At 36.4% G+C, this 13,672-nt stretch overlaps 1 protein-coding gene across 1 annotated transcript in view; it reads left to right on the top strand.

The window, feature by feature from the left end:
- SPTBN5 (spectrin beta, non-erythrocytic 5) overlaps positions 1-13,672 on the top strand; it is a gene marked incomplete at both ends in the record, with an annotated part of 112,122 nt that continues 98,450 nt past the window's right edge. Inside the window, 9 exons of the mRNA XM_081325484.1 lie at positions 1-111; positions 960-1,127; positions 3,129-3,245; positions 4,072-4,229; positions 5,628-5,856; positions 6,941-7,575; positions 8,954-9,092; positions 10,541-10,773; positions 12,155-12,308. Coding sequence (XP_081181610.1) covers positions 1-111; positions 960-1,127; positions 3,129-3,245; positions 4,072-4,229; positions 5,628-5,856; positions 6,941-7,575; positions 8,954-9,092; positions 10,541-10,773; positions 12,155-12,308 — 1,944 coding nt within the window. The remainder of the gene's footprint in view (positions 112-959; positions 1,128-3,128; positions 3,246-4,071; positions 4,230-5,627; positions 5,857-6,940; positions 7,576-8,953; positions 9,093-10,540; positions 10,774-12,154; positions 12,309-13,672) is intronic.

Below are 13,672 nucleotides of genomic sequence, written 5' to 3'. Positions count from 1 at the left end.
ATGGAGGAAGAATTTGTACAAGGAAAATTCAGGAAGTTGCAAGCACAACGTATGATCATGCAGAAGAAAACTTTCACTAATTGGTTGAATAATGTTTTCTCCAAACACAGTGTACGTAGCTTTTGTAATGTTCTTCATATATGATTCCTTTAAACACCTCTTTGCTGATGTTAACAGATTCTTCTGCTTAACTTGATCAATCAACACAATCAGTGGTTCATGTATTATTTTTTAAACTATAATGTCAAGAACAATACTCTGCAGAAAAGTCTTAGAAATAGAATGTCAGGCTTGTCCTAACTCAGACATTTAAGAAAGAAAGACCCTCGACTCCATTCTTTGAAGTGAAAAGTTCTTTTATTAAAGTCAAGTGGTTACAGCATAAGGAAAGCTGGATCTAAGTATTCCTGTGCAAACTTTACATTTTTCCCTTTCCCTGGCCCTCCCCGCCCCTTCATCAGTTTCCAATTATATTTGTTTTTGATGTTTGGGAACAGCTTTGAAGTTTGGCTTCTCTTTGGTATAGTTGTGCATTCCATTCTCAAGCTCCATCATTGATTGGCCCATGCATTCTGGTTTGACACCTCTGGTTCCTATCACCCTATCACCCTCCATCCTCTTTCTCTGCCTATTCCCATGCCCTCTCTTCATTTACCCAATTACCTCTCTCCTCCCTTGCATTTTATAGCAGGATGCCAGCAAAGAGGAGTATGCTGAAGATGGCAGGCCTGACATAGAATTTTATTCATGTAATAAAGTATTTGAGTCTGCCTTTTTCTCTATAGGTCTCATCTGTTATGTCATAATAAAAAAGCATTGCATCTCTCCTGCTTATTATTGAGCAGTCAAATAACTACTAGTCCGATATCAGCTTTATGTCATAATTTCCATAGGCAAAATAGCATTAAGAACATGGTACTATTGTTGTTGGCTTTATTTTTGACCCTTTAATTTTGTAGGCAAACATTAAGATTCGAGATCTCTACACTGAACTGAAAGATGGTATTTATCTCCTGCGTCTTTTGGAGCTACTATCTTCTGAACAACTTCCCAGGCCAAACAAAGGCAAGATGAGGGTTCATTTTTTGGAGAACAATAGCAAAGCCATTCAATTCCTCAAATCTAAGGTGAGATACAAAGTTTGGAATTATAATAGGCACTAATCAAGTTTCAGCTGGGGCGGGAGGGTGGAAAGTGTCAATTGAAGTGGCTCTATCTACTGATGAATTTCCACCCAGCCACCCCAACTAAAACTTTATCTTGTCAGTAAAAGATTACCCATCTCTGTAGAAAGTCTATAGCATAAGTAACCAAAGGTAGCACTTAAATTTTGGGGAGAGAGGAAGGTGAACAGTACAAAAATGTAAGATCACATACAATGTATATGAATTGAGTTATGGCTTGAGGGAATTTTGAGGTTCTATTTGTTTTCAAACTGAAAAAAGGCAGGAATTGTGTTGTGGGTTTTCAGTTAATATGCTCAGGGGTGGCTCTGTAGTTCCCAAAAGAGGACTTGAGGACAATATGCAGTCCTTGGATAAAAGTTGCACTCCTGATTGATATAACTGCTGATCTAAGACATTGCTCTATGATCAACTTAGGAAGTGATCTGGTAATTAGTGAAAGCGAGTCTCTAATATTTATTTGTTGGTTTGTTGGTTTGTTTAATTATAAAATTTATTGGCTGCTAAAACCTAAGGACACATGGGGAGTTTGGGGGTAGAGTGGAGTGAAGATGGGACCTGTTGTTATTCGATCATCACCTCCATTGTGCTGTTCCCCCACTAGGACTCCAATGTATTGCAACTGATTGAAGTCTGAATATTCATTAGCATTATTAAATTAATAGGTTGGAATTAATAGACGGATCTGACATTTCAAATATGGGAGACTAAATTTCATTTATTTGGTTCACTATTTAGTTTATATTTCTTTGTTCTAGCAAAGTTTAATTAATTTAACAGTTTCTTGGGAGAAACTGTTGCAACCTGAAAACTTCTCGCACACCTAATATAAATCAATGTGCCTGTTTCTGACTTACTTTTACGTACATTTCATCACAGCAGAACTTAACAGAGCTTTTGGCTGGAACACCACTGTATTTTTTTTCTTCCTCACTCTTTTCTGTTACATTTTGAGAATTAGGAAAGAGGAAACTAATGTGTGACACTATTATAACATAAAGCAGGAGTTATCTCCATGCATATATGAGAGAGTGAATGTCATCGTTCTCTCCACAAGTCCTCCCCACTTTTTTTTTTTTACAAATTTCTGAATTTGTCTCACCTGAAACTTAGAAACTCAAATGGTCCAAGTATATTGCACTGTTCTTTACAAATTTCTCATTGAATGACTAGCCTTTGAGAACTGAGAGACGTATCATTGACATTTGCATTGAGAGGGCATCATCAGGTGGCATCAAAGCATTCAAATCCATCATTAGTATGCCAAATTATTTTTCAGAGAAAGTGAGGATGGATAATCTTTAGGAGCCTCAGTGTGGCAGCAGTGATATTCCTAGATGTGCCACATGATTTGGGCCAGTCTTGCTAGAAAAAGAAAAGCAAGAGTGGTACAGCTTTGGATCCAATGTGGATCTCCATCTCCTTTTTGTGATCACCAGAGAGGCTTGCTATTTTGCTACAGAAGAAACAGCACACTATTTTTTCCCCTAGATTTTCAGCAAAAAAAAAATAAAAATATGGATCCCATCACCAAAATATTGTCAGTCTGGAAATCACACCCACACTCATTTTAATGGTACCATTATGTCACTGTTGCTGCCATTGGCTACCAAATAAAAGAAGCATTAGCATCATAATGAAGCTGCTCAGAAAGATCAATATTTCCCACCTCCACTTTCATGATAGTGGAGGGGAAATACCTACAAGCACTGTGAAAAACATAGTCACTCCTGGAAATAACTTGATTGCACATATCATCTTTGTCCAATTGCTGAAAACCATGCAAATTAGTCAGGAAGGATAGCAAAGATAGAGAAGAGTTTATCTCTCTGTTTTGTATGTTTTCCAAGAACTATTCCTAAATGTACTGATTGACTCATTTTTTGATTCTCAAGAGACTTTTGTAAACACACTAATGATAAGAGCCTCTTGTGCATTCAGCAGGTACAGGTGAAGCTAATTGGGCCAGAAAACATAGTAGATGGAGACCAGATCCTCATCCTTGGATTAATGTGGATAATTATCCTCAGATTTCAAATTTCACTGATCAGTCTTGATAAGGTCAGATTGTAATTTAAAAGCTGCTCACTTTTTTCTTTCTGTTATCACTGTTAGCCTCATAATTCTCCAACTTTCTAAAGTTTGATATATCGTTTATGACTGAAAAGAAGCATAGAGATGATTGTACGGTCTGCAGGAAATTGTGTGAAACTGTTGTCGCACAATATTGGTGAAATGTTTAAGTCAATATTCTATGTATATATAGAATCACCAAAATCATTCTCCAGTAATGGAAGGGTTAAAATTTGTCACTCTTGAGACTTCTGAACCCTAAGAGGAGTTGAGTGGATGCATAAAAAACCAATTCAATTTTATATTTACAGCTAACTATTAACCATACTAGAGGACCGTGATAGCTTAGAGTTTAAAGATGCTGGGCTTGTCAGCTGGAAAGTTGACAGCCCAGGTATGAGACCTGAGCACCATGCAATGGGGTGAGGTCTTGTTACTTGCCCCAGCTCCTGCCTGCCTAGCAGTTTGAAAGCATGCAAATGTGAGTAGATAAATAGGTACCACTTTGGTAGGAAGATATCAGCACTCTGGGCACCTCATCGTATAATCATGATGGCCATATGACCATGGACAACACTGGCTCCTTCAGCTAAGAAATAGAGATGAGCACCACCCTCTAGAGTTGGACACAACTGGACAATGGGAACCTTTAATTTTACCTTTATTAACCATACAGTTAACTATAATTTAAATCTGCATGTATTTCTGTTTCTGGTTACTAAATCCTTAAATCTTTGGTTCTTTGTGGGGTTTTAGTTTTGCTAATTTAGATTTAGATTATCCTATGAATGCTTTTGCCTTGTTGACTTTCTAGGATGAATTTGGGTCTAGAGTTGACGCTCTCTCTTCCAATGAAGCTCTACTGGTTTGGTGTCAGTGTAAGACAGCCAGCTATTCTAATGTCAATGTGAAAGACTTTTCCAAAAGCTGGAATGATGGGCTAGCTTTCAATGCCCTCCTTCATGCTCATAGGTAAGGAAAAGTAGGAGTTCAATCTTTCCAAAGTGTTCTGACATATGATTCATGTACAACTGAGAAAGGCACTAAAAGTTAATAGAAAAAGAAGATTTTCATCTGGAAGGAATATAATGAAGCAATTTAGCAAATTGTCTGTGGTAGGGAGAATGCAGATAGGACAACTTTATTTTTGTTGCCTCTTTCTCTCTTCTATACTATTAGAATCCATTATTTTAATGGATTGTATTATACTGTACAATATATACTACATATATTCTGTAACATTAGAATCCAGAATCACCCTGAAAATATAAATAGCCAGAGGTTCAAGACAGATACTGTATAGGAAACATTTCTTATTTATTGCTGAATTATGAAACCTGTTAGAGCAAGTTGTAGCAAGATAAGATACAGAATAATGTCATAAAGGATAAACTATCACTTGCTACCTTCAAAATCCAAGGAAGCATCTTCTGCGATGAGTCATTGGTGACCCACAAGAATCAGGGACAATTGTCTCCTGCTTGTGGTTTTTGCACATGTATCTGTGCAGGTGCCATTATAAGGAAAGAGAATCATGAATCCATGTGGAACACCCATTTTAAACAAGGGAGATTTTTTTTATTATGCTCAGAAAAAAATACTAAAATGGAAATTTTTACAATGCTGCTTCAGAAGACACAAATCACAGCATTTCCATGTCTTCTAGAAGGCAAGTTAAGTTTTATTGTTGTATTGTTTTTTCACTCTTATGGACCTCTCCAAATATGCTGGACCATGTAAGAAACAATATTTGTTTTACTCCTGCACATTTATAAGTTTTCATAATTTTCGAACTATAATTTATTTAAAGATAAATACAAATATATAGTTTGCTCACAAATTATTTCAAATTATTGCATCTTATCTTTTTAAAGTCAGATGCAGAAAATGACATGTGTTACTCCATGTCATTCAACAAACTGTTTCTATGTTTTATAAAGCAGATCCATATTATTCACAGCTTCTGAGGGGAATTTAAAAACTTTAACTTGGGGTGGATGGCACACTAATAAGTTATGAAACTTTTCATCAGTTATTGGAAAAATTACTTTAAGTCATAAACCTATTACAAACTTGAACTACACGGGTATCGACAAATACAATTTCTCTTGATTCCACCAGAGCAACTCTAGAAAATGTACTTGTATGGTGATACCATGGATTCTTATTTTAAAGTACCTAATCCAGTTACTGAAGAAAGATATATTCAGTTTTTCCTCCATCAGTATTGTATTACATTACCTCTGACACCGGTATCAATAGCCTATTTAAAACTGTAGTAAATTTCTAAAAATCCTAAGGGGAAAAATGCATTTTCTAAACATAATCTCCCTCATGTATTTTATTTGTTTTTATTTATGATCTTTTCAGGCCTGATCTTATACAATACAGCTCTCTGCGGCATGACCAGCCCATAATTAATCTAAATAATGCCTTCACTGTGGCGGAGAAGCGCCTGGGAATCTTAAAGTTGTTGGATGCTGAAGATGTGGCAGTGCCATTTCCAGATGAAAGATCCATCATGACCTATGTGTCATTCTACTACCATTACTTTTCCAGGCAGAAGCAGGGTCAAACAGTCCAGAAAAGGCTTGCTAAAGTCAGTGTATTGCTGTTTTGGTAATTAGCACTCTTAATGTCTGGTATGTCTTAAGTAAATAATTTCATTGGCCCAAATAGAACGTGGACTCAGTCTTTATCTATGGAATACATAGTTTTCCATTGGCAAAAAAAAATGTCTAAGGAAGTACAGAGGCTGTTAAGATGAAACTCAGCTGAACTCCTATAACATGGTAACAATTTGGAACTGATAGATTATGGCTTCTCAGGACCTTGAGGATGGAGCACATATCCTATGCCCTAACTTAAAGAAGCCATTTGTAGTCAAGCTTTTCATTCATCTAGAAGTGGTATAAATATGAACAGTTACACGTTATTTTAATCACTATTTGCATTTTCCTCTGGGTAACTCAGCAGCAATACAGTCAGGGCTTTTTTTTGTCATAGAACGCTCAGAACGGAGTTCCGGCACCTTTTTTGGATGAAACCTTGTAGGGTAGGCAAGGCGGGTTGTATGACATGTGTGAGTTCCGGCACCTTTTTCTTTTACAAAAAAAGCACTGAATAAAGTGATCATTTTATCTGAACGCAATCCATATAATCATCCATATTGCAACTGGATGTTTTCTTCTTTATATTCAAGAGAAGTTCTGGAAGAAAATTTGGATCAGAACTGTGTTGAATGTATATTACTGTAAAGATGGTCTGTTGTGTCTGTAGATTAATTAAATGGGCCTTCCTAGAACTCTGAGTGCAATTATTGGCTGGTGCTATTTAGGCGGGAGTTTCTGGGCTGGGGATTGGCCACTGTTTGAATGTAGCAGACTATATAAGGGGGAGTTAAACGGTTAATTGCCAGTTGACTTATGCTTGTGTTAATAAACGTTCTTGCATTAAACCTCACGGTGTGATCGTCTATTCGAACCTAACATGGTCCTGGTCCAATTAACGATTGCTGATTTTAGCTGAATACTTAATACTCTGAGATTCCATGATGAATTGTTCATGGAATATGTAACTTTCTTTTAAAGATTCTTGGATGGAAATCTAGCTTTACTGAAAATGTGAATAGAATTCTACTAACTAGGAATAACAGGGAAATGTTGTGTTTGATCTTTCTGCAGATCATGTTCTGCCTGAAGGAGACAGATGACTTGAAATTCCAGTATGAACACATGATCCTTGAACTCTTGAAATGGATAAAGCTCAAAGTGACAGAACTGAATGACCATTCCTTCCCCAATTCTCTGGAGAAAATGTGCTTCCTCATGAATAACTTTAAGGTCTTCCGCACAGTGGAGAAACCTCCCAAATACCGTGAGAAGGGAATAATTGAAGCCAATTTCTTCCACATACGGACCAAACAGCAAGTCAACAATCAGCGTGCTTATCTTCCCCCTGAAGGAAGAACTTTAAGAGATCTGGAAAAAGAATGGACTGCTTTGGAGAAAGCAGAGGACAGTCGAGGAAAAGCAATACAGCAGGAGCTGTTAAGACTTGAGAGAGTTGAGCAACAGGTCCAGAAGTTTCTGAAGAAAGCAGCCATTCGTGAGGCCTATTTGAGGAACATGAGAGAGATAATCCAAAAGCAGGGTGATTGGCAACCTGACGATATAGAACAACTTCAGGCAGGCACTAGGAAACTAGAGGCGATTGAAGCAGATATGCTTCCCCAAGACCAACGCTTCAAAGCCTTGTCTACAATGGCTGCCGAAATCATGCAGGAGAACTATCAGGACAATGACTTGATTGCCAATAAGTGAGTAGGATGCCTTCAGATTGGGGCAGTAGTCAGAACTGGTGTTGGAGAGAATGAAAAGCACATCACAGGAGTTTGCTTAGCATGAATTAATGCAACTTCCATCTTTGGAAAGAGTAAATTCAACTGATCATATTATATATTTTTTTGTATTCTTCCAAAAACAAAAATGTTAGGACAGATGATAAAGACACAAAAATAAAGGGCAATCCCAATAGCAAAACATCTTGGTGAGTGATACAAGAAAGAATAAAATATGCACAAGCTGCTAATGTAATGCAAACGTTTACAATTTCAAAATTGCAGTCTAATAGGTCTACAAAGGGATGAGGGTCTTTGTGTGTGTATCAATTTACACAATTCTTTCTAATCTTATTTGCATATGCTATATATCTTATTCGATGGGTGCTGAATTATGTAGATTTCTTTTTCTTGCCTTAATGTAGCCTATGCTTTTCTGTGGATTCCCATGCTTCTACTCTAAATATATTTGTGTGAATTTCTGTACATTTTTTTTTGCTCCCCCCGCTCTTTCTTTTTCTTTTCCTTTCTTTTGTTGCACACATTTCTTCTCCTCATCTTCTTTTCTTCTCAGCCTGAATCAGTGATGGGATTCAGAAATGTGAACAACCAGTTCTCTGTGTGGATGTCGCTTCCGGAAGTCCATTCTGGGCCTGGGCAACAAAAAATTAGCTACCAGTTCTGCCAAAGTGGTGCAAACTGGCTGAATCCCACCACTGGCCTGAATCCTAAAACCCTTTACTCAAACTAGGTTTGGATGCTTTGGTTGCTGGCTGTTTTCTGTGCTCTCAGCTTTGATTGCTTCTCACCTGAGCAGCTGCCAGAATTTAAAATTCCTCTGTACTTCCTAAGACAAATTTTGTCCTGGGCATCTTTTGTTTGTTTGCTTAGCCATTCTGTAGATCTCACCTGCAAAACACTTGGATCTCCTATTCCAACAGACACCATTTCCTCCTGATATACCCATACCGCCTGCCTGGAGGTCTTGACTTTTTTGAGTTGGATCATGGGCACAGTCCAACTAATTCATCTGCAATAAGTCCCAGAGGGTAAAAAAAAAGGAAAAAAGAAATCTCCACACTGACTGTTGTGAGGCTCTCCTTCCACATTGGTCAACAATTCACTTTTTTCACATTCACAAATTTTTCACAAAATTCAGAGTTGCTAATGAACATTATGATTTGAAGTTGCATTTTCCCATTGGATTAAACCTCACATTTCCCCATAGTAGCTAACATTGTAAATAAGGTGTATGGAAATATATCATGTTATGACATCAGAATATGGGGTAACTTGAATTGCCCATTAGTGAAGTCTTGTATAACACATTTTTTTCTTGTTTTTGCTCTCTTCACAGGCAAATGGACATCATTCAGCAATGGCAAGATCTCTGGGGCCATCTCCAAAGACAAAAACTCGCTATGGGAAAGATGCAGGAAGTGCTAGTCCTTTTGAGGAATATTGATACCATTATGGAAGAACTTAAAGGAGTGCAGGTATATTGAGTTATTCATTCTAAAGGTAGATCTTGGTGAATGTGGTCTTTAATGGACAAGCAATGCTTCCTATTTCTAGCCTATGGAAAAAGAACGAATAAGGATATTTTATGCAGAGGGGGTATTTGGAATGAGAATTTGAATTTAAGCCATAGATTGTAACTACTCATAAAAATCTATTCACATGACTTTGTGGAGGGTTTGTCTCCATTAAATTAGAAGATTGTATGTTGAAAACCAATGATACGTAGGAAGGAATGTTGTGCAAATGTAGCAAGCACTGTTAATTAGTTTGCTTTTTTCTGTGACAAAGCCTGGCATATATAAAGCCTTTTGAGGCAGACAAACAAATATGACCCATTTGGATTTCTGTAAAGATCTATACTGATAATAGGTATTGTAACAAAACACCTTGAAAGCTTGTTACAGCAAGTCTCCAGCTTAGTCTTTATACCTTGCAAAATTAAGACAGTTACCTCAGTACTCATTGTTAATTGGTTCTGGGAAGTGTGATGAGTACCAAAAATGATGAGTAACAAATAATTTTTTCCCATAAGGAATAATGTAGTGAGTCACAAGGCAGTTGACACCATCAAGTTCTAACTTGTCCATTGAGTACCAAACAAATGATGACTATCAGGACAAAATTTTCAAATCAAAATGTGTTGAGTACCAAATTTGATGAGTTTCAAAGCAGATGAGTACCAAGGTAGCATTGTAGGTCCCTCCTTGCTAGACTGAGGAATTCGTTTTGCAACAATCCTGTTTTTTCCTCCACTTTCCCTGTTAGACATTCCATCACAACACAGGATCTTATACAACCATTTATCAGAACATTTTTCTCTATCTCAGCACGTGGCAATACCAGGCAAAATATTAGCTGACTAGTATTATTATGGTCAAACAGATGTTTAGACTGGATTTGGCATTTTTGTTTATCTATCAAGTCCGTCCCAAGGACTTTGTTTAATAGTATTAAAGAGATCATCACAGAATGTATGTCAAGTAGCATAAGTCAAACTTTTCCACTCTTGTTGCTTCCCAATTCTTCTTCTGCTCCCCCAAATATTAAAGGAGGAGATTAGATTAGGAGATTATGTTGTAGAGCATGTCACCATTCCATGATTCCTTATATTTCTTTTCATATATGAATATGTAATAGATGTCATGATTTAGTAAGATGACATTCTCATACTAAGCATCTATGATAACATTACTTCATTGACTTGGATCATACTAATAAAATTTGCTTGTTTTGAGTTTGATGTGTAATAATGATAAAATTGGTCACTGTCTTTTGTAAATCATGGTTTATGGTTTAGTATAATGTATGAATTGTAATAAATTAATTAATGTATCATTTTCTAAGCTATGTATGAATTTGGGAACTACCTGCAATTGAGTAGCTGAAAAACATACAAAATATTTTTCTTTCATTTTATTTCTAGATATTAGTAAGCTCTAAGGATTGTGGCAAAGAGCTCTTAGAAGCAGTGGAATTTTTGCAAAAGCACAAATTAGTTGCCTCCCAAATCTCTTCTCTTGAGGAAAGCATCATGTGCATCGCTGAAAAAACAGAAGATATAATAAAAAGGAAAACAGTCAAATCAGATATGCTTCAGGTCAAATATCAGATGCTTCGTCAACTACATCAGAATCTTCAGGATTCCTGCCAAACACGGTAAAATTCTTGAACGCTTTGGTTTATTCTGCAAAAAGATAAAAATTTCTGATCTTAGATTGCAATTCTCTGTGCATGTATTGTGTTTCTCTATTCCACACATTCATCAGAGAGAAATGAGAGACCATGGGGGCTCAATCACCTCAGATAAACCCTGTACATTTTTGTCAATGATTTTAAAAGGCATGTGCGTATGCAGGCATGTTATAAATAATACCAAAGCATTCTAAATTTTTGACATTCAGGCAAAGGGCAAAATAATTCTGGTTCTTTAAGGATGACATTGACAAGTATACCAAGCTCTTGAAATGAATCTGGGAAGAATCATTTTTTTTGGCTACATCACACATACACACACGTATGCTTATTTGCGCAGGTGTGTGTGTGCGCACGTGCACACACACACACAGAGACACATCCTTGTGTGCCAGAACATCTACCTATTATATGGGCTAAACACTCCTAAGTCAAGATGGGAGATTTCACAGAGGTTTGTGGAGAATAAGAGGGCTGTGGGACTTCCATATCCAGAGTCAGGGCAGTACTAGCCAATCAATCAGATATCAAGGACCAGAAGACAGCAGTGGTGGCAGATGTAGTGATGCCAAATGACAGCAACCTGAGGAAGAAGGAGTATGAGAAGCTGGAAAACTACCAGGGCCTGAGGGAGGAACTAGAGGGAATATGGAAAGTAAAAGTCAAAGTGGTTGTAATAATTGTGGCTCCCAGGCTCTGGTAGAGAGCCCAAGATTGAGAAAGACCCAATGGGTTGAGAAGGGATTTTTAAATATAAACTATATACTAAATACTATTAAATACTAGGCACATCTTCAGTTACATATTAATATAGAGTGAGCATGAAAGCAATCTGTAGGAAACTTTAGCATCAAAGGTTGTGAGGAGTAAGGGTGGGGAGTTGGGTTTTTTTGTATGATTGGGGAATTTTTTTTTTGAACGTGTACTTTAATTTGGTTTGGCCTTGTTTTCTTAGAATTGGAAGGAACTTTATTTACCATTTTCTTTAATATTGTCCCTGAATAAAACTTATTATGGAAAAAATTAAGTCTTTTTATACAGCTATTTTTTATTTAATGCATTTCAATTTTGCTGAGAAATAACATTTAATTAAGTGACACATATGAGATTTTTCCAAGAGAAGGAAAACAAAGAAATATAGAATTTTACCAAATAAATTTATAGCAGCAAATATTTAGAAGATTCTTCCATGGCTTCTTCGGTTGTGTGATTCTAAGATCCTGAGTAAAACTGGGTTGGAACTATACCATATTTTATATTTAAATAAGCTGGAACTATTAGAAATACCTGAAATAATCTCCTGTTGTTACTCTTTTAAAGTACATCATGTATCCGTTTGATTCAGGCAACTTCAGTTGGAAGGGGCTTTGAAGCTTTTTGAATTTTTTCATGAATGCAAAGAAGAAGAGCAATGGTTGTCTGACAAATGGAAATTAGTGAAGATGGGTACCTTAGAGGATGATCTCACCCATATTTCAGCCTCTCTCCAAAGCCATAAGGTCAGTAAAATGTATTTTCTTTATCATTTGAGCAACTTTAATAGAAATCCATAATAGAGCTGTGAGTGGAACAGTGAGACTATAGTTCTCGTTGCTATCTCTGATGAAGCCACAAGGTGGCATTTCAGAGAAGAAGAAAACAAAACTCTTACTGGCATTGCTGATTAGATTTCTCTGAAAACTCCAAGAAGTATATATTGCCCTCCTTCTTCCTGCTTTTTTGATATAATTTAATTAAGTATTTTGATTATAATAGTAAAATCTATTTTCTTTCTTTAAAACTTAAAGAAAGAAAGGAGATTAGAAAGAAAGTAAAAAGTGCAAGAAAAAATAAAGAGAAAGAAGAGGGAGATAAGATTATAATAAAGGAAAAGACATATACAAATAAGTAATTTCCAGTTTTCATCACAAGTATAAACAAATGTATCCCTCTAAAGTTACAAACATTTATCTCTTCATCCTTTGCTACACCACAAATCCATAAAAATCATATTTTAAGTACTGGTGTCAAAAGAAAATCCATAATTGGATTCGGAAACGGAATTGGTTAAAGATTGCATGGTAAAATGGGCACAAAATATTCAGGAACCAATCTCGTTGGACACCTGGGAGATAATTTGGGTTAGAAATGTTAAATTTACCCAGGCTCAAAATTTAAGAGAAAATTTTTACAAAATGTTTTATAGATGGCATCTGGATCCCAAGAAGTTGTCCAACATGTATCCTAATCTGTAGTCTAAGTGTTGGAGGTGTGGTAGCTTAGAAGCTACCTATTTCCACATGTGGTGGACTTGTAGAAACATAAAAGCCTTCTGGATTAAAATTTGGTGGAACATTCAAAAGATTTTTAAGAGGAAGATAAAGTTTTCCCCGCAATTGTTCTTACTGGGTATTGTTGTAAATTGTGATGTCAAAGAGACTAATCTGATGTTGAATATGATAACGGCAGCACGGTTACTGGTGGGACAATATTGGAAGAAGGACAATCTGCCCACGGTAGAAGAATGGGTGTTTAAAGTTTCTAATCTTGCAGAAATGTCCAAGATTTCTGCTTATTTAAAGGATCACTCACAGGAGAGATATATTTCAGTTTGGAGGAGATGGATAAATTATATTGAAAACAAATATGGGACCAAAAAGTTCTATTTAGCTTATGAGTAGAATTTAGTGGGATATTGTTATTGTTAGTAGTTATGCTAAGAGAGAGTTAAAGCGCAGTATGAATTTGGTTGATTGTATATTGTGTAAATTTTTATTTAGAATATGATTGTTGTAACTATAATCCTGTATTTAGCTCTGGGAAGTGGGGGGGTTGGGGTGGGAGGGATTTGGGGATATATTGTAAAATATTGTAAAACTCTTTA

Source organism: Vipera berus, assembly GCF_964194415.1.
Source record: "Vipera berus genome assembly, chromosome: 1".
Lineage (NCBI taxonomy): Eukaryota > Metazoa > Chordata > Lepidosauria > Squamata > Viperidae > Vipera > Vipera berus.
The sequence above is the reverse complement of the archived record's forward strand: the minus strand, read 5'-3'. Positions and strand labels throughout refer to the sequence as shown.